This window comes from Varroa destructor, unplaced genomic scaffold, assembly GCF_002443255.2.
Source record: "Varroa destructor unplaced genomic scaffold, Vdes_3.0 BEIS01000005.1, whole genome shotgun sequence".
NCBI lineage: Eukaryota > Metazoa > Arthropoda > Arachnida > Mesostigmata > Varroidae > Varroa > Varroa destructor.
Window position 1 is genome coordinate 9,236,054 of NW_019211458.1, and position 27,287 is coordinate 9,263,340.

At 41.7% G+C, this 27,287-nt stretch overlaps 1 protein-coding gene and 2 long non-coding RNA genes across 9 annotated transcripts in view; 2 read left to right on the top strand and 1 right to left on the bottom strand.

The window, feature by feature from the left end:
• Nucleotides 1–27,287, bottom strand: part of smash (smallish) — an 86,272-nt gene that overhangs the window by 29,839 nt on the left and 29,146 nt on the right. For 4 of the 7 annotated variants that reach the window (XM_086991670.1, XM_022809514.2, XM_022809511.2 and 1 more), the window contains exons 2-3: nt 9,113–9,426; nt 7,734–7,946 (exon numbers count right to left, since the gene is read on the bottom strand). In XM_086991670.1, the coding sequence (XP_086847796.1) occupies nt 7,734–7,946; nt 9,113–9,295 (396 nt within the window). In that variant the 5' untranslated portion in view covers nt 9,296–9,426. Of the gene's footprint in view, nt 1–1,129; nt 1,333–7,733; nt 7,947–9,112; nt 9,427–10,832; nt 11,413–27,287 lie in introns of those variants that run through there. The other 3 variants (XM_022809513.2, XM_022809515.2, XM_022809518.2) reach the window with 3 other exon arrangements.
• Nucleotides 11,871–27,139, top strand: LOC111252098 (uncharacterized). Its single transcript, XR_002674106.2, has 3 exons — nt 11,871–11,954; nt 12,181–12,682; nt 25,501–27,139. It is a non-coding gene; the product is annotated as an uncharacterized LOC111252098 (long non-coding RNA).
• On the top strand, nt 15,606–22,712 carry LOC111252097 (uncharacterized). Its single transcript, XR_002674105.2, has 3 exons — nt 15,606–16,904; nt 19,083–19,123; nt 22,374–22,712. It is a non-coding gene; the product is annotated as an uncharacterized LOC111252097 (long non-coding RNA).

Consider the following 27,287-nt stretch of genomic DNA (forward strand, 5'->3'; position numbering starts at 1 on the left):
ATCATCGCCAATATTCAAATGACAGCACCAAGCAAAAAGAACACAAAGGCAAAACAGAATCGTGTGTATTAATTAGTATTGAATGCACGATGCCGCAGTATGGGGGAACGTTTAATTGAGAAGAGGCTTGTGAAAGATCACATGGGCACAAGTATATTTAAAATACGATTATATTATAGTTCGACGTCTCCTATCGATATCTGAATATCGCCAGCCACAGATATATAAGGTAGACCCAAATAACTATAAAGAGTAAGGGTACTTACTCTTTATAGTAACTTTAAATATTCAGTATCTTTTAATTTATTTTATCGATTTAAGAATGTTTCTTAATGAATGATGGATTATTTGTATCTCCTAAGCACCGCATCTTTTTTTTACCGCAGCATGAGCGTTCCTACGACAGCCAACTTATCAAATATTCTAAACGCACAGTAGATTTACTACTGTAGTTACTAACTAATAACTTAAATGCACATTTCGATAGGTGAATATTTACAAAGAACCCAGATCCTTAGAGCTACATCTGATGATGTCATTTTCCCAATATGCAAAAAAGTTTGAGGTTTAACTTAACATAGGGATGTGCAATCACATGCAACGTTAAGCACTATGTGCAGGACTAGCTTTCATGTCCATAATGTCATGCCTACATAACAGTTCTAGCATCGGTTACAGGCAGCGGTTAACCGGCAGACCTGTTCAAACTGGCAAGTTACGTTAAACCTGACCATAAAAGACGAGATCCTGCAAACTAGCAAAAGTATAGTTGTTTTTAGCATTTCATACCCGAAGGGCAATGGGATTTGAATGGAATATTGTCCAACATTAAATCAAAGGGACAAGTACACTGCTATCCTGTGGCTATCAATACAGAATGGAAAAGTTAATGTAATGGAAGTGTGAATACGTTGCCAAGTTGAGAATGGTACGTCGTAACATTGCTGGCACGTAAATGCTAGAGAGAAAAAAACACGCGATTGGTATTTCGTTGGGGGTCAAGGCTATCCTAGTGAACGAGTGATGAAAGCCTTTAGTTTTCGATATCAACACGGGAAAATAAGAAAATCTTGACAGATTTCTGATACTAAATATAAATCATATACTTTAAGGATACAAAGAAGCGTACCTGTATTTCATGGGTGTGCATGTCGGTGGATACTATACGCGCTCACACGGTGAGATGCATGCTATATTTGTCAAAGCTATATTTCATTAACGGGGTTAGAAAGGTTGGATAGCCTTTCAGTCTATTCAGTAGAAATTTTCGTACCGCTTGTGTACCCGTATGTTAGGGTATATGGCAAACTTTTTTTTAACTAGTTTCTGTCCTGTTCATTTTTAGGCACGTCAACATCCGACCTGTGAATAAACAATTTTTTTTATTAAGAATTTTTTCACACAGTGCGTGGCAAACCCTTAGGCCGCATCTAGAAGCTAACATGGAAATAACATGATAGTAATATGTTTTGCTTATTCGACCCCTGTACTTGGTCGAAAGGATACGCATCCTTCGCTAATCGTCGTTGTCAGAAGCATTGCTTTGAATGTAGCTCACACCACTCAGGTTTACCGCGACAAATTATAGTCACGCTTTGATGTCATGCTCTCGAACACAGACTGCAAGCTTTTTATTTTAGGTGAATGCATCTCCCAAAAAGTCGGCGTCAAACGCCGAGATTTATAAGATACAGATTAATTAATTTTCCCGTTTTTCCAGCCCAAAACACAATGAACAAAATCAACAAATTTCTATTTGAAATCACGGGGTAACCGAAAGGACAGTTAGTCATAGGGAAGCCGATTAAGTCTAAATAGGAAAGTAGCTACATATCGAGGTACGGTTTCAAAGCGTTGCTGGCAACTGCTGTACAAAAGCTGCGATCACGCAGCAGGACTACCTCCTACACAGGGCCTTTGCCCTCTTTATTTCGTAGACCTCAAAGCTACTTAAGCTACAATGGTTACTTAGTACAAGTGTACATCTTCGTGTGTAGTGAGTACCCTCTCAAGTTTAATAGCCCTGAAATTTCATCTTTACCGTACACAGCAGCTTGCACGCATTACCACTTTATTGTGAGCAGATTTTTTTCCATAAGAGTTACTTCATCAATGAGGAATTATTCGTTCGAAAGGGAGCTTCTTAAGATTGTCGAGATCTGGCTTGAGAGTTCTTGAGTATTTCTCATATACTTTCTATAGCACACAAAATGAGATCAGCCGCTATGAACTATGATTACATTTTTACTTATTCTGTGGAACCTGATGGACCGGTTGACTCCTAAGCTTTCACCTCTAGAAGTTCAATATCTAACACTGATGTTATACCATTGCAACAAACAGTACCTTTTCTACTAGCATAGGAAATCTCAGGTGACCCATCCGTTACCAAACGTTGACGGGTACCAAAAGAACAGGCAACGTGTTTCGAAAAAAATGACAAGCGACAAACTGTTCGTACCCTTTGAAGCGTTAGTTAAATTTGCCACAATATCACTGTGTTTCATACAGGTCTATTCCGTAAAAATGCAGCATGTAGCATCTCATGGTCTAAGGTATCAAGCACGTCTGCATAAAGACAATAGCCGATATCAATCATAGCTTATCGGCCGACGTATGTTATTGGCGTTGTTAATGCGATATTGTGTAAAAGTTATAGGTATAACACTTGGCTTTCATGGCAGCTATACTATACGGTTGTGAAAGTATGAACATTCACCCGCAGCAGCGACAGATGACTTTAAACTTCTTCTGCTTCTGTTTCCGTGTGCTCTGATTCTGCTAAATGTTTTTACTGCCTGTCAATGACACAAATCTTGAATGACGACTCTGTCGCTAGCAGAAACAATAACAGCTATGACCGTCACAGTCACAGTGGTAGCGGCAACGCTAATGATGATGTCGAATTAGAAGCAATCACGAGCGATGTCATTGCTTAAACGGCAGATAATTCAACGACTATCGTCAAAACAAACCACCGCCACGTTTTTTCTGGGTGGCATTTGTTCCGCTGGGGTCAACCAGAGCTTGCTACATGAACAAGTGTGGTAGTGATGGTTTCATGTAACTATACGTAGATAGAGGAGGTACAATTATGTTGCTATACTGTTGAGGTTCAAAAATTTTTCTATAGTGGCTATATCGTTCCTGTCTCCCGTACAATCATGCAGTTTGATTTCTCCATGACCGAGTTTCAGCCTTCAGCTCCTCCCGACTAGGAGGTCGACTGGCTAGCGAACGAGCAATCAAAAAAGCGGCCAATAAATAAGTTGTAAGTTTTGAATGAGCGGCACCATGCCATCATTACTGCCGCTGTTGGCGACGATACCAGCTGTAACAACTAGTTCGCTATGGCATCCTGACTTTCGTTTGCCCCCGTTTCTACGGCGCCACGATGGTTCCAGCGACAAGTGGCTGGACGGTCCAAACTGGATCGGAGAGGGGTTCGTTACCGTTAGTTTGGCAGATCAATACATGTAGCCACACACACAACCAGAGCGATACACGAGAGCGGAGTGATGACGGCTTGCCGGGCCGTATACGATAGTGCCAATGTGGGTCGAAAGCAAAGCCAACCAATCGACCAAAATGCGGGTACTGCAGGAGCAAACCAAAAGTGGGCAGCAGCACTTTACGATTGTAAATTCGGGACGATTCCTTGATGTCTGTTGCATGCATACTAACGCGCAGATACAGATCGGCACGTGTTTGCACTGCCCTGCTTGACTGGTTAGGTAAACGCCGATAAGAAGAACGCATGTGCAAAAAAAAAAAGGAAACGCAATGCTAGCTTGCGATACATAAGAGCAGTAGGCACATTTGGTATCAATCGTAATTCGTCGATGAAATTAAAAAGAAACAATGTACTGACACTGGAACCACGAACAAGTTGGCATATGGCCTCGTTTCGTCTCTGCGGAGGTAACGAGATCTATACGTTTGAGAAAATTGAAACCATACGGCTTCACGGCTGCACTATCAGAGTGGTCGAATTTGGCAGAAGTAAGGTTTCTCCTGCCTAGTCCTGGGAGGGAAATGTGTTAGATACAGGATGAACCCAATATCCTCAGGGTTCAAATTTGCCAGGGCAAGCCGTAGCTGACGCGTTTTACATGCAACCTTTCACACAGGATCAAATTTGCTGAACAAGTCGATTGCAAAATTTTAGAATGTAATCTTTGTTATTGTCATCAATAACCAACATCGTCGTGCCGTAGGGAAATTACTCAGGTCTTAAGGTGTCTAGGATAGCCTGATATCAGGCGAATGGCATGATTTTTCGTTAAATCAACAGGCTTCTATGATGCAATTTCGAGCATTAGGAAGCAAAAGCGACATTTGAGTAATGGCGTCACGAAAATCCTTAGTCGCCATAAGCAAGACTGTGGGGTTCGCATATCTTGCCATCTATGTGTTGTCGTAGGTTCGTAATAACACTGGCTCCTGTAATGTGAAAATCGACAATAATAAAAAAAAAAGTAAAACATCACTAGGCCTTAGTTAAATGCTAGAAGAAATGAAGACTGCGTGAAGTCTAGACGCTTTCTCAGGGTCCCGTCATATAGAACGAAGTAACGCGAATGCTGCCGGTGACGCGCGACATGCGATCGCCATTGCGTTGTCGTCAGCATCAACGCTTAGTTTTACTGCCTGTTTCCGACCTATGGATATGCCAAACGGCGGTGAACAGTCGCTATTTCTCTAGTTTAAAGTTACTATAAGTTAATAAATATCTGTCCGTCCAATTTAGCTTGACCATATACTAGCAAACATACCCGTGGGCCCGCGAAACACCAACCCCCGTTCGGTCATAGAGTTATTATAGATCTTTAACGGCGATAGCAACTTTTCGGCTCGATTCTATTTTTCAAGGTGGTTTTATCCTGAGCTAAAGAGTAGGTCCTCTAAAGTTAATAATCAATGGGAAAAAATGTAGGTCGAACTTCCGTTTCCTACAGCCACACAGCACTAGCCGTATGTACGGAGATTTGGACCTAATTCTAGAACGAAAATGTTGTTAAATTTTCCAAGAAAATAGTCACAGCACAAAGGTCGATTGCCCTAAGAAGCGACAGTTTCTATACTATTGTTAGTTGACCGGCTGATTCGTTTGTGAACAACTCGGTGGCAAGTCTATTTATTGATTTAGCATCGGTCCATTTGTCGAGAAGCTCTTGACAACACCATCTGGAATCGCAACAAACATTGAAATACAAGAAAAATGCCCATACACCGAAATAAACGCGGCGTTTTTCACGGCTAATACTCTTCTTTATTATCTACTAACCAAACACATATGGGAGGTTCTCGAAGAATGCCGCTAGCGCACAAATACAGATATCGTTCAACTAATTTGAATTAAACTAATAAGGTAAATAAATTCAAATTATATCCTTTATTAAATCAGTGGTAATGCAATTTACCTCGACGTATTATCACTATCGTGCACTAACAGTCAAAGGCCTAGGGAATAAAAAATATGATTTCCAGTCGACATTTAGGAGAAAACGCCGAAAATAGGCTGTGGCCTTTCACTGATCAACCATGTAAAGAATTCTATCCAATGCTGACATAGGCTTTTCGATGGAGGTCACTCGTCTGCCAAACGCAGAGCGGGTAAACATAAATGACGCTTCATTAATAATAGGATGCGGTTTTTTGTCGGTTCCTTGAATATCCAAGCAAAACGTTCTACGGCGTGTTACCGTATCGAGCAAGTCAATAGGCAATTACTAGAAGAATAGTCATCGTATTATATTTATGTTACATTGTGAAAATGTACTGGATGCCAAAGAGCTGTCTCAATTTTTTCAACTTTGGAACGAAAGACTTACGCCGTAGATCGTCCGATCTGTTGACTCCCATGATATTTACTCAGTTAGAATGCTACACACATAGTCATTGAATTTTTCCGCCACCCTCGAAATCAATAGGCTTAAGCACAATCGTCTACCGATACAGGCTACTGAGTGATAAAATTATTTGGCCTGGCCCGATACACATGTTGTACGATCAGGCCTGGCTGGCGACGGCTGACCGACGACATTTTTGTATTGGTCTGCCAAAACAGTATTTACCGTTTTCCTAGCTAGATGTTTTTCTATTCTCAGTATAGTACTAACATAAACAGATTTGATTCCGCTACGCCGACGAGTTATTTTTTTTAAATTTTCATGGATTTTTTCTTGGTCCATCATTAAGCCTAGTACACATCTTTTCAATGATCTTTTCTCGAACATTGGAAATTCATTACGCTGACGCCTCTGCTTCCGCGATATAAAACGAAGTTTCATACGTTAAACATAACAGCGACAGCGAATTCCATAGGTCACCTGTAGGCTATATGAAATAGGTTATATCAAAAGCGTGAGTGAGTTACACACGTTCTGACTCTATCAACAGACAAACATCAGCTGTTTGTCGATTCAATGTTCTATTGACTTCTTTCGTCTCATAAAACAGACCAATGATCGTTCTTCTTCAGAAACTTCCAACACCAGGATGGATACTCAGATATTATTAATTGATACGTCACGAAACGCGTCTCTGGTTAGATGGGAAGAATCAGGTAAGGGGTCAACGTAATACATGATTCTAACTGATAATTTCGCGTCTGACGAGCTGCAACAGACGCTGCTTATCATCGCCGGCGCACCAAGCACACGTGATCAAGCAACGGAACTTGTCTGATAGATAACGTTTGAGCTAGATGTCGATTAGTTCGAACTGTTCGATCGGCGGAGCAGAACGATGCAAACATGGCAGCACGCGAGTCCTTATTTTGTCCATCGAGACGTTTCTTCATTATATCTACAGAGCCCGACGTACGTGACAGGAACGTCGCTGGCTAGGATTTAATCCAGTGAACCGTTTGCTTATTATTCGACATGAGAGAAGAATAGAAGATCTGAAACTATTGGCCATGTTAGCGTAAGCTAAAACTTTTTCGATTTGCCGTGAAAACATATACAGACAGAGAGACAGGGGAGCATGCACGCTTCGATCGAATTTTGAGAAGGATGTTTTTGCTGTGGAATGTTTCCTATACTACATGCATAATGATATTATATTGAGTCATAGGAATGGGACTTTGGATATCGTTGCTTCACCCATAGCAGTGTGAATATTGTCAACAGGTGAGTCCAATGAAGCAACAGAAAACATGATACAGACGAAGGTCGTCTGTTTAATGATGCGATGAGGCTATGATGCTTTCGTCAAGTGGCAGCTGATTAAAACGCGTTTAGGCTTTCCATACGTAGCCATTTTTGATATGCAGAACAACATCAATCATTTGCAGAAGACTTTTCTGAACGGAAACTTCTATCATTTCCACTCGTGGACAAAGGATGAACCAGTTTAGCACCTCACACTTACAAATCTGATCAGCTGATGAATAGTAGAGAGGCATATTATTAAAACCTTCTATTATCTGATATTACACTGCATGATATTATACAAGGAAAAAATTATTTTAACACGGCGAGCATTGTTTGCACCGTTATGCTTTGATTTGCTAAACACCCGCCGTGATACTCCCATTTGGAGACCTAAATTTACGTATTCCATATGAGATAAATATATTTCTTTAGATACCTGTTGACGCTAAATTGAAACCTTTGCCGCCTAATGATTTCTAATAAGCACTAACCTGTCACTCACCCAATAGCCCATTGATCATTTCTTATTTATTAGGTAAATGCAGAATAATTTTGCTTTAGTTCTGTTTGTACCTGTTTGCAAAGTGTTGGTAGCGGCACTTTGACGAATTGCAGAGGATCGACGGGCAGGGATTTTGAGGCGGGCGACGCCAATGTCTTAATGAGGGGCGTGGGTGGTGAGGGTGGTGATCCTAGCCCTTCGCTCCCGCTGCCACTCGATGACGAGACCCCACCTATACTCCTAACAGAGTCGTACTCGTCGCGGGCTAGCTGATAGTCAACTACCTGTCATTGTAATCACGTAACGGCCAGCGTACATCAGACCAGGATCAAGGGCAGCAGTGGCACCGAGCAAGTTGCAGCAACAGGATCGATCGCATATCGAGAGATGCAGGCCACAAAGCCAAGGACAGAAAATGAGATAGAAGGAAGAAATAGAACAAGAGAGTCGATGAGGAATAGAACAGTACACATATATGCATATATATATATATATATATATCCGTGTCATGCAAGAAGGATCCTAGTTGGTTTAGCGATTATTACATCAACTATCGTTTCCGTTCACTACAAGGCTCTACCAGCGAGGGAATAAAGAGATCAACACAACAGCATTCAATGAATATTTATTATATACAGACAATGTACGGAATATAATAAATAGTATACATTGTTGTGTTTTCGCCTGATCCCTGTTTCGTCTGATCGCCTTTACAGGTAGTCTATTTTATGCGAAAGAAACATACCGAGTCATGCAACAAACAACTCACAATTATTAACATGCTAAAAGATATTCTTTACTCAACCGCCATCAATTTAGAATTTACGGTTCGCGTATCACAAAATGGAATTTTTTTACAATATACTTCAGCTTTTTGCTACGCGTGTCCTTTGTTAGGATTCGATGAAACGATAACCTTCGTGTGGGAACAAAGAAACAGTAGATAGCGCTATTAAATGAAACTATCTTTTTTATTGCCTATGTCAAATTTTTCCCATATCATACGAGCTTAACTTTAACAACCTAGGGAGCATCTCTTTATTAAAGGTAATATCATTTTTACCATATAAATAAACTGATATGAATTAGTGGAAACTAGTATAAAAGAGGGTTATGTTTGTGTTTTTTTAGCATTTTCACAAGCTACCCTATTCAATGTGACCGATGATTGGAGTTACCGGTATTCGGCAAGCTGGTGCTCTACAAACTTAGTTACTATCAATCCATCTTCTCCAATATGTTGTGATTACCCTGTATTCATAAACAGGCGCTACGAAGACGGCAATTTCTAAGTAATGCACATGTATATATACATCCATAACGATGTATGCGCGCGTGTGTTGTGAGTGTGTGTGTGTGTGTGTGTGTGTGTGCGTGTGTGTGTGCGTGTCTGTGTATGTGTTTGTGTGTGTCCGTGCGTGCGTGCGTGCGTGTATGCATGAACGCCAACCTGTGGTCTTGATGTCGCACTGTCCTCGGTGTTCCTGTCATCGTACCCTCGAATGGTGACAATAGGCTTGTTGTTCTCTTTAGTGGCGGAAGCAGTTTTCTGTTCTGACGGTAACGTCGATGGCGCATCGTCGCGGTATGGGCTCTTGTAGGTGGCCGAGTAACGTAACCCGGCCCCCGGCATCTCCGTTGTCTACCACGATGGTTGCCCTCCGCAAGGAGGTCGCCCGATAGTGGCAAAACCAGACGATGGAACAAGGTGTTTGCACACCGCTCGCTAGATGGCGCACTTAACGCATTACGAAACGATTTTGCCTGTAAAAAAAGAGTAGTACCTTATCATCAAATGCCTTTTACTTTATCTAAAAAATAAGCCGTCTACACTATAATACATCTTCGGTTTGTTTAGACAGGTTATATCCTAATGATGCTCACTACGAAACAACTTTCAGTAGCTTTTGTTCTGCATGACGATACCATTGTGTCGTACCATTGTATTAAATGTAAATTTCGCGACCAGAAGATCTTTATAAGGATAGCTTTTGTACAACACAGTGCTCTGTTTACGTGCTAACTGCTTTCGACTAAGAAATTTCATTAAATACCTTCGTAAAAGGGTAGCGAGTAGTACCTAATACTCTGATACCAAGTAAGGCTTAACATCCATTTATCTGGTCGGTCACGTTGACACATATCTCTGGATTAGCTAACCTGTTGGCAATTGACAAGGCTCTACGTACCTCTGAGGCAATCAAAATAAGTGTTGCGCCGACCCGCTAATTTATCTGGTTAGTACTGAACTACTGCGACGGATAAAAAGGCCATGTCAGCCGAGGTGACTGGGCGAATACAATAAGCACTAATTATTAGATATAATATGCATTAAATTGTATTGTTCACGCAAAGGGAGAAGATTTTAACACGTATTCTGGAATTTTCTGATTACCTCAGAAACGGCGCACTATCGTTACGTATTGTCCGATGTGTACCGTGTATTTCTGAGACACCAGATCATCCAAAAGCAGACATTCTCGACTGCAATACTAATTCGATTTAACAGCAACCTACGATTGATTATTCGGAAAGCTACGTGTTTGATGCCAAATAATTTTATGCTATTTCTACTTTTCATTTCCCCCTCTTGTGCAACTGGCAACTCAGAAAGCTGTGTGTGCTTGCAGGTCGTCTCTACAAATATCGAGGAACGCTCTACTAACAAAAAGAAAGCGCACGCAGTCGACATATCACTGGAATATTATGTATACGCGATTTATCTTTCTTTTTTTTCTACGAGAATTTTTTTTACCCCACTTTTACGACTGCTACTGACAGATATCTGGCCACGCTGCCTCGACGAGGGGTCACCACCAAACAGTCAACAATGTTGGCACACTTTGCTATATTATGGACATTGTCTACTAGACCATCAATGTCAACATGATCTTCTTTCTTCGTGTCACAGAAATACACATATTTATATAAAGAAACAGCGCGAATGATACGAACAGACATAGGCATGCGGACGCACCACGTACCCTGGCTAGTCTACAGTTAGAGAGTGATACCTAGATGTGAGAATGGAAAAACACAAGCAGTCAAGTTGGCGGGAAAAGTTGGCAATGGCACAAATATGGTGGGGGTTTCCATTATTTTTATTATCGTCACTAGCACTTTTTCGACGACTCCATCGAATGAGCGCTTTTTTACCAAATAACCCTTACCAAATAACTTATCGTCCGTAGCAGCAACACCAACAACATCCATAGTAGAAGTAACGGTAAAAAGGCGTTAACATCCACTGCAAAAGTCAAGGAAACGGTCCTATAATTCTTCACAGCTATAACGAAATACTCAAACACAAACTTTCCTGCTGCCTCGTTATGGCTGCATTTTCTTCACTGTTGTCTTCGTCGTTCACCATCGCCAACGGATCATTGAGTTCGATACCACGTAGCGTTATGCCGAGCTTCCTCTTCACTGTTCATGTCACTCCATTTCTGTTCGTAGCCGGGTTGGTCTGCCCCATTCATATGAGCTTGGTCTGTTTTGACGCAAAGAAAGCAACAACCATTGTCGAAGGCACCGACAGCTGAGGCGTGCCACAGTACGGCAGAGATATTATGTCTCGGTTGAGAAATCGACAAGGGCAAAAGGAATCGACTTCTTCTGCAGTCCGGCTGGATTAAATGGCTATGTTCAACGTTCTGAAAGGATGACTTTAGCCATCGTACGGGAAGCAACACTTCTACATCTGGACAAAAGCAGCTTGACGCTGACTCTATGAGTGACCCATCGGGAAAGCTAAAAAATCGTGGAACCAAAGCAAACGCACGAAAGACAACAAAAAGCTCCAGATCATAAGCTGTTTTGCGGTTGCTACGGGACATAATAGAGGGCGCAAAAAAGAGACGGGACCGGCAGAAATACCTAGTAATAACGGTGATCGATTTAATAAATGAATGAGGAATTGACGAACGAATGAGTATGCCGAATTACAGGATAACATCACAATACGATTGTCAGTGCAATCATTATCCTCGTTGTGATCACCGGGCTCATTTGTATTGACAAAAAGTAAGCCCCACTGATAACGACAGGACCGACAATTTTACCGCGCGAAAGCAAATTGCTGCTGAACATCAACAGAACATATTACACTTCTGCTACTCCTTCTGCTGAGAAAAAAAAATTGCGGATAAGCCGCCGGAAATATTTAGGGCGTTGCAGAAGTAATGTCGATAGATAGATTGCAACAATGAGTGACGGCGGAGATGACGACGATGCAAAACAATGACGCCATTCACAGTATGGCAAAATGTCACCGCTTTGACTTCGGCGAAAGCGTTAGTATTAAAAAAGTTAGGACTTAAGAGCGAAGGTTGATGACGAATTTGATTCTATTCGGCAGGTTCCACTATAACCACTTTAAATACTATTATATATATATATATATATATATATATCATTATGCATATATATAGGTGTTATATTTAAACAAACTTTGGCGGGTTCTTTATCGTAGCGGGCATGCGTTCACCCATTATTTTTGGTGCCAAATATTCGTTCTAGAACAAAGTAACACATTTGTCAAAATGAAAAGAAGGGCATCGGTTTCGGACTTTGGGCGAAAGTGAGTTCTTATCCAGTGTATTCGGGCAGGACGAGTCCCCCGCCATAAAAAACCTTGGACGAGCCAAAATTTTACGACATATTAAATGTGTATGCAACTGCTAATGAGGCAATGCTCAGCTAAGTACAAGGGAAAATTTACGACGAAAGAGAAAAAACAGTGCGCACTTCGGAGTTGAATCAGGCCGGTCAGAAAAGCATTTCTGACGATCCTTCTGCTGTGATAAGGACGTTAGCAAAGAAATTTAATGGTGAAAAAAACACAGCGTGTTTTGGACTGCTCACTAGGGTTTCAGCTACACGTCAGTTACCGAGCCAGGCAGATACTCTCTGAGGGCAATAAAAACAAGAGTTTTATTGGTTTCGTTTGCTCTTCAATTCTCTTTAGAGGGAAATATCAAGTCGTTTGAAGACGTCGTGTCATCACACATCTTCTAAAAAGGTGAATGTATTATTAAAAAAAAGTTTTTGAAACCGTGGAAAATTGAAAGGTCTGAAGGAAGACCATATATCTTCCACCGACATGGTTGCTATGACGATTATTATTTTTTAGGCCACTACAGAAAGACTTTTGCATTCTTACTTAGGGCTTTTAGATAGATAGAGATATATATATATAAATCTACACCCGAATGAGCAAGTCGAGCTCTTTTAGCTAACCTAGGCAGTAGTTTAATATAAATAATAAAATTACGGTTATCATAGCATATCGTCAGAAACAACGCCGCAGGGCGACAGCACTAAAGTAAACAGTGTTTCTACTTACTTCCTGTGAAACCTTTTTTTCTTGGGTTTTTGCTTATTTCCGAGTGATCAAATATGAAGCATATTACCACTGCAATTATTTCTATACGCGGTACGTACTACTAGACATAATCAAAACATCTACAATAGATTCTACTTCATCTGATTTTTTTCTTCTGCTTCCTTTCCCTATTACACTGCGGTAAACTTTTGCCACTTGTCTTCTTTTTGCGTTCTATGACTGTAGTTTCAATTATATTACCCTTTTGTCATAGTGTCTGTGTGGTGCTCTTCCGCCACTTTTTGTCGGGTCCTTTATCCACTCGTGCGCATCTCATCCGATGCGATGGTAACATACAGATAGGTCAGCGAGACCCCTACGCTGGCTGATGCCACTATTATAACAAAGTACCCGCCTACGATTAATTACACCCTGTCATTTGGTCCGCTGCCGTTCGCTCGCTCGCTCGTACCGCCGTCGTCTAGCTTTCTATTAACTATAATAGACGACTATTATAGTTAATTATATGATATGATGTCTATCAGGTACCGATGCCAAGTGCCGCCTCTTAATCACTTCCGCCATCAGTGTACGTTAATGACGGTACCGTATAAGCGTTTCATATATTCGATAGCATTATCCGTTCGTATCGGTACCGTCGCTCCGTTTTACCAAATGACTTTGGAGTTCACTTGTGTCGTTTGTGTTCACTGTTACTTTCCAACAACGATATTACTAGTACAACTGTTTCCTACTGCGGACTACGCGGAAAAATAGTAAGATGCTGGGCGATGGGTATTACTATTATTGCCCACCGACCTGTCTAAAGGGTTATGACGGGGTCGCTTATTCTCCCACCGCTGATCTTCACATGCATAGCGTAGTTATGGGAGCACCCAGTAACACCGTCTACCATGACTTAAATATATCATTTCGTCTTAGCTATATTATGATAAATTGGTAATATATTCAACAATTATGATAACTGTAACAACGGCCCGCCTGTCTGCTTGAAAGCCTGCAAGGTTCTATATGGCTGACTGGGTGCTATTTAGCGTTATCTAGTCGTTTAGCGAGTCTTTAGACATCATGGTTTTCATGGACATCATTGGCATTGGCAACAACGAGGAAATCCGGGATTTAATGGATTGCCTTCCCACCCTATGATACTTCACGTTCAAGAAGCGAATGTTAAGAGAAAGAACATGGAGCGTAGACATAGACATAACAAGCAGAAGATAGAAAATCGAATATCACAATAGGCGATCATTTGATAGGCGACGAGACAAAAGCGCAATAATGTACACTTCATCGATATCCACACTGACGACACTAGTGATAGACAATGGCTGTTGCTACGGGTAGATAGGTGGCGGCTGATATAGTGTGGACCCATGTCGAAATTGTACATACGACACATAACGCAAATTCGGTAAGATGAAGATCGTTCATGCCGTCTGCTGCGACACTTGCGGAACGACGCGTCGTCAGCCGACGCGTTGTTCCGAACGAATTGTGCAATGGTTTCGCGTCGAAGTGAAAAGGTCCCCTGACTATTTAACGCGGTTACGCACTGCTACAAGCTGATGTCTTCAAAAAATATAACTAAATTGTGCCGTACGACCTATTCAGCCATTCATAAACGGTATGTTGCGCGAGTAACGGCTTTATGTCAATCCATAGGAATATACGCGTGATACATATGTGTGTAACCCTATACTCGCAACTATAAGTGGGCGAGGCCCGTTCCCGTTCTTATCCGCCGCGTCTACCTCTATCCTATGGAACATTAAGCCATACGTGCGTATTCATCGACACTGTCGCTGCTCTAAGGATTAAAACATTACAAGCAAATATTAACTTCGCGTTCTTTTTTAAGCTTATTTTTATTCCCGATTGCTCTATCTACGTATTGCCGTTTGTTTCTTCACGATCAACTCTTGTTGTTTCACATATCAGAACAGAATGATATCGACGCCGCCCAGACAATCGTTCGGCTGCCACTGCTTCCACGTAGCATGTCTCCGAGCTGTGTTCGGCGAAGCTTCTATTGGCTCCCGTTGTTGCATCGGAAATAAGTAACCGGGCCGACTGCCGACTCAGATCTCATGCCATCGGAAGATGGCTGCTCCTCCTTAAACGATGGTAAGGGGGAACGGATCGCATCTGATACAACAAAGCAAAAGTCTTTGTAGAATATAATCCACAATTTACATGTCTGTCATTTATGCATCCGTTCATTGATGTATTATTTAATGAGAATTTATTTGTACACACGTTCCGCCCAAATAATTTATAGCCATAGCAAATGATCGGTTGAAGACTCGGACTGACAGGTAGACATTCGGACAAAGAGATACATATCGAAAGTACACAGGTAGAGAAACCGAACGAACGGTAGCAAGGAACGTTTACGATGGACAAACTAAAGGAACCAACTAAAAGAGACAGCTGTTTGCTATAGCACATCGATGTCCTATCGCTCGATGCTGTTCTGCAGTAGTGTACAGAAGAAGTGGAAGTAAAAGTAACCGTAGTTGTCTTATGGCGGAAGTTGATGTTATGGCGGAAGGTTGTATAATAGTCTAACAACAGGTCTTCGCCCAGCCAGCGACAGTTAATTTCGGCCCGAATCCGACAGCCGCATACCGCTGCCATTGCTGTCTCTGACGCTTTGGCTAACAGCGGCAGCCGCAGTGGCTGAGGTCCGGACCAGTGAAGGAGCAGCACTAATAACATCCGAAAGTCTTCACTGCTGCCTCGGTTACTATAAGAGCATACGCGAATGGATTCGTTCCTCAATAAGTATTTGTTATAACAAATACAAAGATACAACGTCCACTTTATAAACGTTATAGTTTACTATCCTGTGGCGCTGCTCTTGGCGGTAATCTATTCTAGTGGTGATTATGTCGTCGCCGCCGCTGCTGCCGCAAGGAAAACCAGTGCATCCTGAACGCTGCATATTTGCTTAGGTTTCTTTCAGCACCGCTTTTAGTTTTGCGCTTATGCGGTGCAAAGCCGGTGACAACTGGCTGTCGGAGGAAAATACTAGAAAAGCTGAAGCTTCGAAGACACCGAAACTCTAAACAACGAAGACAGAGCTGCTCTATTCTATCTACCGCTGCCGTCATTATCACCAAACTGCGCTATTAAATTGCAACGGAGAAAATGTCATTGTACACAAACAGCTACAGAGATCAGCTCATAAGACTAACAAGCCAGCAATCGATAACGTCGGAAGTAACCTTCTCTCACGTTCAAATCCACCCTACTGCCTAATTTTTTCGTTCGATCCGTTTGGCGAACGACAGGCACCACACGAGTGTGGTCAGCTAAAGCACGCAAGGGACGAGATAACACTTGCGACTGCCCAAGCAACTAGTGCTACGTTCTGCTATAGGTGGACACCGTGTCCAACTTCGTCCGGATCATTGTCCATGGCTGAACTAGGCTTCCGCCAAACCCCAGCTTCGTCGAACCCCGGATCAAAACCCTTCTTCAGCGTAGCATGATCGCATTAGGGGTGTACGTGTGACGTCCGCATATCTCATTTGGTTGTACGTCGCCTCGCCCAGTCGCTAACCGCATATCACTGCTGCCTATTCGGTTATGGTTGGAGACAGGGCCCGCATTCCGCCTACGGCGCTGCGGACAGATCCATGAACAGATAGTCAGCTTTTTTTTTATTTGTCGTTCTAAACAAGGGCACTTCAACGTCACAGACTGCACTACTACAACAGCTGCGGAGTGCTAATAAGCCCAATGGATTGACAAATCAAGCTAGCTAGAACGTTAAGTAAAATGATGGCATTTCGTGAATAAGCGTCACGAGCAGCTTCCTTGTTCGTCCCAACGCTGGAAACAAGTACGATCAAATTTTGTTCAACTTAGCTTCGCAGATATGCTCTACACACAGGTTGGTGACAATTCTCCAGTAACTTACCCTCTTCTATGGTGACGCTGACAACTATGCTCAGTTAGCGTTCATTATAGCTAGAGCCAAATGTAATGTTATGCTGAAGTAGAGATGGAGAATAACAGATATTGACAATTAAGTGTTAAATAACAAAAATGGGGTTCAACGAGTGACGGGGCGTTAATACGTAGCATAGAACTTATGCTTGTTATCTCAAGAAACACTAATACAAACGAAGGTTTACACACGATCCTTGTTTCAAGCAAGAATCACTCTACCGGTTTCGAATAGTTTTTCAGTTATTATTTTTTCTCTTCTATCTAATAATAGTACTTCAGTCTAGCAATGATCACGCCAGCCAACCATCAATGATACGAATTCACAAAACCGACTGCCAGCGTTTAATAGCGCACATAAATCCAGGACGAAAAATATCCGTCGATGAATGTGTGCGAAATACGTAAGATCAGTGTTCGTACCATTGAACTGATGCAAACACGATAACGCCGTAACTTAATCGTCATCAACTTCTAGTGATTGCGGTGATTGGATGTGGATAGCTTCCCTGTCAAATCGATGTCAGATAAACAAGCATTATCTGTTGTCCCAGAAACAACGTTTTAAGCAACAAACAATAAGAGTCTACTGTAATGTTTCACCTTATAGTGAGTGGACTGATACAAAACGAGTGCGGGCTCTCCACGAGGCGCAATCATACGTAGTAAGCAAATTACCGCACACGAAACTATTCTCTATTCATCTAACATAACTTTTCGGCCCATTAGTTGTTCAGTGTCGTGCAAATCTGGCCTTCTGTGACAATGGCAGGTGTCTGCGGAATACGACATACCTCTTAACCCAGTTTTTCGATAATTCGATTGTACAGTTAGCCCACTTATTTGCATCCGATGAGCCAGGATCCGACGATGAGACTAACCGTGTCTGTGTTATAATAACTGCTTTTGAGTCTGACTCATTGAGAAGCATCGCTAGCGAAGCGTCATTTTTTTCGTTCTTCGGTTCACTAGAACCTAGTTACACGATCAACGTTGATGGACCTGGGTTTTCGTACGAAAGAAATTAGTCGGTATCGTATTTAATATTGTCGACAACAAGGACCATAACAGCAGCTATCGTCGGTACTACGTCCCGGTCGACTTACTGCAATTTGTCATACCGCTTACAATTGTTTCGTCACGTTGTTCTCCCCGCTTTGTTCCCTTTCGTCGCCCCTCTGTCGTCAGCTTCCAGCTTCAGAGCACGATTTGGTGCTCACTTATATAGCTACGAAACAATCGAACCAGACGATACTGAACCAAGACGTCTGCGGCGTTTTTTTCGCGGCTACCTTACAACTTCGTTCGATACATATATATGCGCCTGCAAAATGTGTAAAAGTAGCATCCCGATAGACTGGCCGTAGGGAAAAGCGACGACGAGGAATATCAGAGGACCGTGCCGTCTTGTAGTTCGTAATACGACAAGCGAGTACAGAGGCATATTATGCATATATAGTCGCTAGTAAAACATCGTCTGCTGGCTCCATCTCATTGGTACCTTTCAGGAAACGAAACGTGCTGTAGGTGTGCATGCACAAGTATGTCTATACTATACATTGGACGCAGCAGCGATGTTTCCTTTTTCAAAGCCCTTTCTCTGCCAGATCGCTCTGTCACCATTGTCATTACCATAGCGGTGGCTTCAATGGGTCAGTTTTCTCGTCTGTCCTGACAGCCAGCGAACGTTAGCAGTCAACCGATAATCAAACGGCAACACCCTTTGAATTATACGGCGCTAGCTTCTCAATTAGTGAGAAAAAGTCCAGTATCACATTCTACTTATGCTCATGTCTTATCAAATTGGCCAGCATCTTATACAAAAACGAGTAAATCAACTAATACAATTTACGATAGTTGAGCTGCGGTTAGTGTCACTAGGCGTTATGTGCTAGTTACGTTTGTCAGCACCGTTACGACGTAATGACCCGAAATTTGTCCGTCCGCAGTAGACCCGACGGCCGATGAGTTGGCGAGGGTTAATTATTCGTATCGTTGGACGAACAGTAACAGACTGGTTCCCCTAACTTGCATGTTACTGGACCCATTAAGCGGGCAGTATAAGGCCATATTATCTATCAAGTGCTTCTGAATAAATTATACGTTGATCTATTTATTTCAGACTGATACAGTGATGCATTGGCTAACGTCACTATGAAAAGGGTAAGCACTCGTGTCTGAACTCGTTCTTCAATGAAACGTAATGAACTCGTTGTCGATATTCCTCTGTTCGTCTTTAAATTTGATAACGTTACAAACATACGATGCTTCAATCTAGCGATTCCTGCTAGAGACTAGTACCAATCCGTCCAATTGCAGCTCGTTAAATCTGCGCTTTTTTCACGCTGCGAGGCTTGTCCTAAGTAAACGGGACACTCTGGATCAATAGCATCATTAACATGTTAGGTTCAGGGCCAACCAATCGCCTGTTTCGTCAAACGTTGGGACAGTGTCAAGTACTGTCCAATATTACTGTGGACGACACGATTTACGCTCATGTTGCTATTACAAACGCGCCAGGCCACTATACTAGGACTGAACTTCAGGCCAGTCATTTATTTGCCATTTTTGACTAAATCTAAACAACTGGAACGGGCTAGTTACCACCTGATTAGCATGAAAGTACCCACCAACGAATGTGCTAGACGGTCTCTTGCTAAAAAGCGTTAATATCGAAAACAACATCCGATGACCGTAAAGAAAGAGGTAGACTCCTGTAGTCATCTGAGTTGTCTAAGAAGGCTCGCTTCCCTCTGTACAATTTAACACAAGACCGCCCTACTTTATAGAGTGCAATATAATGCAATCAGGATACGGTTTGCCTTTATCATTTGGAAGCCTTATCTAACTTGTTCCTTGTCGCTAACTTCAGTTCTATTGGCGTGATGTTACACGTTACTTCGTATGAGTCCAAGTACGTCAGGTAGACTAGTTTTACCCGTACAAAATAAGTAGGTGTAAATTGGGCTGGGATGATTCTGCTCCTGAAAATACAATAGTGAAATTTATGTAATACTGCCAGGTGACAAAACCATACAGGGGATATCATTTCGTCCGACGAACAAACCCACAGACGCGTAAATACAAAGGGGATTTTGGCAAGGTGACAATTAGGCCGCTGTTTTTCGAACGATTGAAAAGGCTGTGATTAACACATATTTTGCCTAATATGGCAATATATATATAGTATAAATTATAATACACAGTGTTAATAATTCACGTCTTTCCTCCACAGACAGTTTTTATCACGCATGTATCGGCGATCGCAAATATAAATAGTGTTCTGCAGCATACGATCATTGTACTTTGATTGAGCGGACAAGTTATTTTCTTTTTCTTAAAATATTTCCTTTTGTCCTGTTTAGTTTTGTGGTGCAATTATTACATGTCGCATAGCGTTGTTGGCCACGAAGAATTATTAATTCTATTAATAATTATTAATTCGTTTTCCACTAATGACGATTGGCTATTATTCCCTGCCATTTAGGCTTGCCGTTCTTCTCGTGTGGAGAATATGAAGATTCCGATATGAAGCCACAGATTGAGCACAGTTGAGTCTATAGAGAATTAGGTGACGACGGTCAATCAATCCGTTGGATTGTTTATCCAATGCAGACACGGTTAGGTATCTGACGAGGTATCGCCATATTGAAGAGATCAGAAGCTCTGTTGGCCGCAAACATACAGTCATACAAAGGCAGGTACCTAAAGATTAGTGGATTAGGACCATGAGCTTGTTTTTTAGGCCGCGAATGCGCGCTATATAATTGAAGCGCGATTCAAGTGGTTGATTTTGGCTAGACAATCATCCTGCGCATCTGAAGCTAGCAGGCGGTAACAGATTGAGTCTGATTGTTTTGGCTGGCCAGCACATTTGTTATCAATAATCACTAATTTTAGCGTTACCTACTTTGTTGTTCGTACTAAAACTCCTGTACGTAGTCCAGTATGGCTTAAATCATAGCCGCTCACGCCAATTATCTCGAAAGCACGATATGTGTTTCGTTTTTTCAACGTTACATCAAACAATACACAGTATATAAAATAAAATAGTGTTTGTGTACTCTCAAAAATACTACAGTCACCACTACTAAGAAATTAGCATAAAAAAAAATGCAAAAATCGCTGCTTATTACCCATCGTGCATTGGATCCTCAACAAAACAAAACATTGTCAACTTTTTTTCGTTAGGTGTCTATATAAAACAGCGTCCGGAGTACGATCAAGTGTTTTTGTGTAGATCTTATGCGGCTGTATCCGGTTTACACTTATGAAAGTCAGAAGACAGCCTGACGACACATTGTACAATCGTAACTTGAGTTATTTTCGGAGCGGGAGACCTATAACAAAAATACCAATAGTCAATAATCTTAGCAGACATTGATCCCTAACGTTTTGCTAATTCAGCGTTGCTTTATATATATATATATATATAAGATATAATATATATATTAAATCCCAAAGTAACGTTCAATTCGATTGAAGTATAGGACATTTATTCACCTAATCAGATATAAACGGAAATAATTAAGCTTATTCCCTTAAAATCAAGCGCAACGTGTCCGCCTGGTCGGACACATTGCGCTTGATCTGACCACGGTATGTAATTATTTGCTATACGGTTAATGGGTAGTAAACATTGATGCGATACTCTTTTTTTATTCTTTCACAAACCAAGCAGTGGTCGTCGTCCCTACTGGTAATGGCAGTTGAAACATTTCATTCTAATATAGAAATGATGATGGTCTGTTTCTAAACTTTATTTTTTCTACGTTCTTCACGTAAAATTTTCGGAATGCTGTCTTACGCAATATGTCTACAAACGCGTCTGTATGTCGCTTTTATAAATGTCTTAGCAAAATTTTTGGCCAAGCCAATTCATGGGCTAGGGGATGATTGAGTATTTGGGTTCCGTAAAAAGCAATTACGAGTATTAGGCGAAGCTTTTAGCGGTCTCAAGGTCTGAATCAATGAGCATGCTAATGGGTTTCGTCAATAAAAAAACTAAATGCAGTAACAAACTATGTTAAGTTACGACAACTTACTAGATAGTTATGATTAGCGCATGAGGCCTTTATGAATTTCAGCAACATTGACAGCCTTTTATTGGTAGCGACAACAACTGTCAGTGCAGTGTCAACGATGATGATGCGAGTGAAACTAGCTTGACAGCATGCCAACAAGAAGCAGGTAAACAACAATGACAACAGTGACGACGGCAACATGACTGATAGGCCGACAGCGATCGAAAGACATAGTCCTGATTGCATTTGTCACAGTCGAGTCAGTTGCGAAGAGCCTAACCTCAACAGGACGATGAGAAGAGGGGGCAGTTCTAGCAGTAAGTAAATAATAATACAACTTATTATTGTGTGTCTAATATATCGCTCTATGTGTGCGCTGTGAATGGAAGAAATCACAGGCTTGCAACGTTGTCCATGGCTAATGCTGCCGCCGTTGACATCGTCCGAATTACTGGACGCTACAACCGATATGCCGGCGAACAGAAGGACCAAGTAACCCTCGGACCCCGACACCCCAACAGGCCGAAACGACAACAACAGTGAGACTTAGTGCTGTGTTAACAAGCATTATTAGCAGGTCGTGTAGCTGGAAACACTATCTTCTTTTGGGCACTCATCTGAAACAGTAGGAGCAAAAGCAGCTGATAGAAACTCGTTCATGGTAACGCTATGCCGCGTTAGAAGGGGCAACAAGCAACGGATAAAAACAATATCGTATTCTAACATTAGTTATTTGTTGTTTTTTCTATTCAGGTAGAGGGATCTCAAACGATCTGGGTCAGTTAAGAAGTCACTGTATTTTATCATATGTACAACGACGACGAGAACAACATCTAAACTCAGCTAGCATATACAGTTGCTTGTTCCTACCTGCAAAGATTCATATTTGCTGGGTACAATGTATAAATACCATTCATGAACCATAATAGACAGTACTCTTCTCTACCTCGGGATTGTATTCGTTAACGATCACCTAGTAATGAATTAGATAACGAATGGCGGGTCACGCAAGTCCCCCTGTTCACAAGTAACCCCCCAGTAAGCAAATATCTGTCGACATCTAGAAATGCATTTGTCATAACCTCAGTGTAATGAAACAGATATTTATTCGTACGTGCGTACGAGGCGCATACACGAATACCTGCACGAGGGGGGGGGGGGGTGAACGCATATAAAAACATAATCGCGTCAAGCATGCTTCTATTTGGCTCAAGACTTTATGGACACGGACTGAATATTATTGATGATTGTCTGTAGCTGAGTTTGTGAAACACATAGAGCAGTATGATTCTGATCTTCTTGCTCGAATTTCACAAGGCGACGCAGCTTTTTTGTCGATCTGATACTTTGCGGTTACCCTATCAGTGCAATGGTGTGTGTTTCATTGTGAAGCTACAGAGCGTCGTATTTTATTGAAAGGGCGCTGAGTATGTTTCCTATACGTTGTTCGCTATCGCTATAGATAAAACTATCGTCTTAAATACAAAATCCCTTGTATACTGAACTTTCCACCAAAAACTAGAGAAAAAAATGTGACGAGTTAATTTCTGATGCTTTAGCTGTCCGATCAATCAGTTCTGTCTGCCAGATATTGGTCCGATAAGTTTGCATTATTGGCTCGTCATTGGCACAATGCCAGGAGCGATGGATTCTATAGCGTACATGGCAGCGTACGGTCTCAACGCTTACGCGTAACTCTTCACCAACAAAATACCCAGGGGCATCTACAACAGTAGTGAAGTTAAAGCTATTTTCTCGTCGGCCGAAGTGCAAATGTCGACATACATCGTAAATTAACTGTTTGTATTTTTCGTTCGCAATCGTTACGACGATGAGACGCAACGCAACGCAACGCAACGACAAACAAACAAGCAACCAACCAGCCAGCACAACAACGAAAGCAACGCGGTGGATTCCTGCCGCCACCTCCGTCGCCACCATCACCGGTTTCAAAAGCGGGTTGCAACATGCATAACATCGTGTATGTTTACACCTAACAGACTTCGGTGCACGGTATATGGGGCACAGAGAAAAATCTACGGCCACATACATATGCTATCGCATACTGTAAAGTGTACCTTACTGATGCGTACGATTCTGACAGATTTCGATGCTTTTCTATCACTTTGAGAAGCCAATAGAATAACAGCAGCAACGGCAAAAATTAAGCAACATTATCAGAGCCGCCGTTGATTGAAGGACTTTTTGCTCGTTGGTAATCACTACTTTACTATAGCCATAATAGAAACGACTATTCTACCGAATACATTTATTTTCTGTTCCATTCATCACTTCGACGGTCCTTCGTAGACCCTCTTTTCTATTTTGATATATTTGCCCCACTTCTTTTGTGTTACGTTTCATGTATGACATACATTCATGCATCTGGTATATTGCAACGAACATGGGTGGAAAATCAGCTTTCCAGCAACGTTTGATTCGTGGACGCTACGTCAAATCGGCCTGAGGAGTGTCCGTATTATTTTACGTGTGCACTGTTGATAAACTGTATGTACACAAATGTACAGGCACACTAACTATGGCACGTGCTCTAAATGCGCTTTACGTATACGTTTCTGCTATCAGTCTGTCGCTTGCCAAACCTGAACGCTGCTAATTCATCGCCAACTGTGGCTTCCGTACTTGATGCGCATGAGGGCGCCGCGTTCGGAGTGATACAACAAGCGATACGCAATACACCGATAGGCCAAATATCGCCGACGACAACCATTATTCAACCGCTATGTATTTATCTCTATAGCGATAGATGATGTATCTGCGATTTATCAACAATTACTAGGCCGGATTTTGGGAGTGAAACGATACCGACAACCGTATTTGTTGACAGCCCTTCGCTTCATAATAGCCAAACAAATACGGATTATATATAGGGTTATTAGTTTCAGAATTGCAAGTATATATATATATAAGATAGGCTCGTAGGCCTTGTATTATTTGCGTTTTGCCGCTGATTCAATTTACCGATCTGGCTCAATCAGGCTGTACATTCAACCTCATCTCTATTATAGCCACAGCCATTTTGAATGCACGAAACCTGACCGAATATACAGTAATCTGAAGGACGGCATATCTCTATGTCGTCCTTGCTTTTCATACATATCCCTGGCATTTTTTAGCAGTTGGAGGTTCTAAATTTCCTCTCCGAACAGAAAGTATCCATCCAGTCAGCCCAATGTCACCCGGGAAACCTGTCTACGATAGAGCTATACCACCTAGGAATTTGTAGCGACCGCTATATGTCGGCGATTTGAGTCGAACAGAGAGACACTAATTTTTGATCTTACATATATATATGTTCGGGATAAATTCAAGCAGCAATAATGCCTCATAGTCTGCAGGGTAATGAAATAGGGTTTGTGGCTGGCATTCTTTGGCACACGAGACATCCCTGAAGCTAAATGCGCCAATACTATTACATCGATATTCGCTTACTCCAGTTTCATCTCCCTCTATACATGGTAATGTAAAACATTCTCTCGACCTTGATTTTCTTAGGGAGCTAAGTTTGTGTCTAACTTCGATGGCATACCGGAAATTTTCCTGGAAAATTCGAGCCGCTACATCTATCACCGCGCCGTGTTTAATTCTGCTGCCAAGACGCGAATGCCAGAATCGATAAAGCGTCGATTTTACATCGTTCCAGCTAGCATGGATTCCGTGCAGCCGGTTCTTCCCATATCGCTGCAGTGTTTGGTCACGTTTTTCGATCTTTTCGGCAGCCGCGTAACCAGTCGTATTGCGCTAGGTCGTCGATTTCGGGTAAGTTAAGAAGTTCATAGCTTCGATGGGATTCGTCCAACGCGGAATCACCGACAAGAACTTATTTTTGTCTTATGCTAAATCTAAACACCCTACGTACCCCATGATGACCTCGCAACTTCGTCGGAGTAAGAAGTGGCTTTTCCGGTACTAATGATATGACCTAAAATCATGCTCGTTGCGATTAGTAGTCCGCCGGAGTCTGTCCTAGTTTATCCCAAACACACTGTATGCGCATATAGTCGATGCAACAGAGGGAACAACGTGATAAGGACGAGGCTGGAAGGGTTGCTATCGATCACGGAGAAAAACTATCATTCATTGATTCCGACTTTTTCCCCACTACTGTGCTATCATATCGGATCGTAATTGATGATGCCAATAGGAGAATAATGATAATAAATAATGATATCCCCCCAAAGGGACCAACGATCCTTGGTTTGATAAAAATAAAAATAACTGCTTTGTTCCGCTACGTGTGTTATTATTTAGCTAATTCGAAATCAGTCACGAAATCAGACGCTGACGGGTAAATAAATAGTTGAAGTGAGTGATAGAAATGGCGCTTCATTAATTTGTTTGCGTCTGTTTTATTCGCGTCTTTTTTTTTATACAAATTATGCTGGATCTCGGAGAATTTAATGAAATATAATATAACCGACAGTGTAGGCGTCCGCTTGCAATGTGTGAGGGTCAGTACCTTCATGATTACCTTTTATAATCAGTATAGTTAAAATTTTTACTGAACTTAAAAAGGTTTTAGATAATCCGTTGATTCGTGCTATATATTAGCAGAAATATGTTTACCTGTACATCTTCTGTGAATTAATACTCACTTTGCTGTATAAATGTTCGGTTGAAGAACAAAGAAAATCGTGGAGAATTCGTTGTAAAGAAGTTGTCAGCAACAGAGAAAAATACAGTTCTTCATCAGAGGCAGCAAAAGGTGAGCAAATACTACTTGTTCAACGTTGTTAATCATTATGATGTTAGGCTTACTTATTTTAACAAGGAAAACGCTCACCATGTGCCTGTTGAAAGCGTCGCCTGTTCCTTTTCTCACGAAAAGCGTGACAAGGCCAAAAGACAACGTTGACAATAACAAGACCCATTACGACAGTTATTGTTAGATGAGCCAATGAACAGGGATGGTTTGCCAGTATTAACTAATTCACATTAACCGTTGCTGTTACATATGATTATTAATTGAGTTTATGGACTTTGTGTGTGCTAGTATCTAGTGTGCATGTCGCAAAGAAAAGCAACTTCTTCGATTCGATCGTTGGCGCTGTAACACACTTTAATGGTACATCCCGTGTTGTTATCTGCGCGGATAACGCGGTTAGGCGAAACGTCGTCAACAGACATAGTTGTTTTGGGGTATCTTTATGTTGTTGGACCGCTATCGTAGGCCGGACGACAACGACGACGACAACACTTACATATGTAGAATCTCATGTTGTTGATTTTCATTATTGTATGAGCTTTTAATATAGCATGCTGCCACAAAGCCGGGAGTCTGT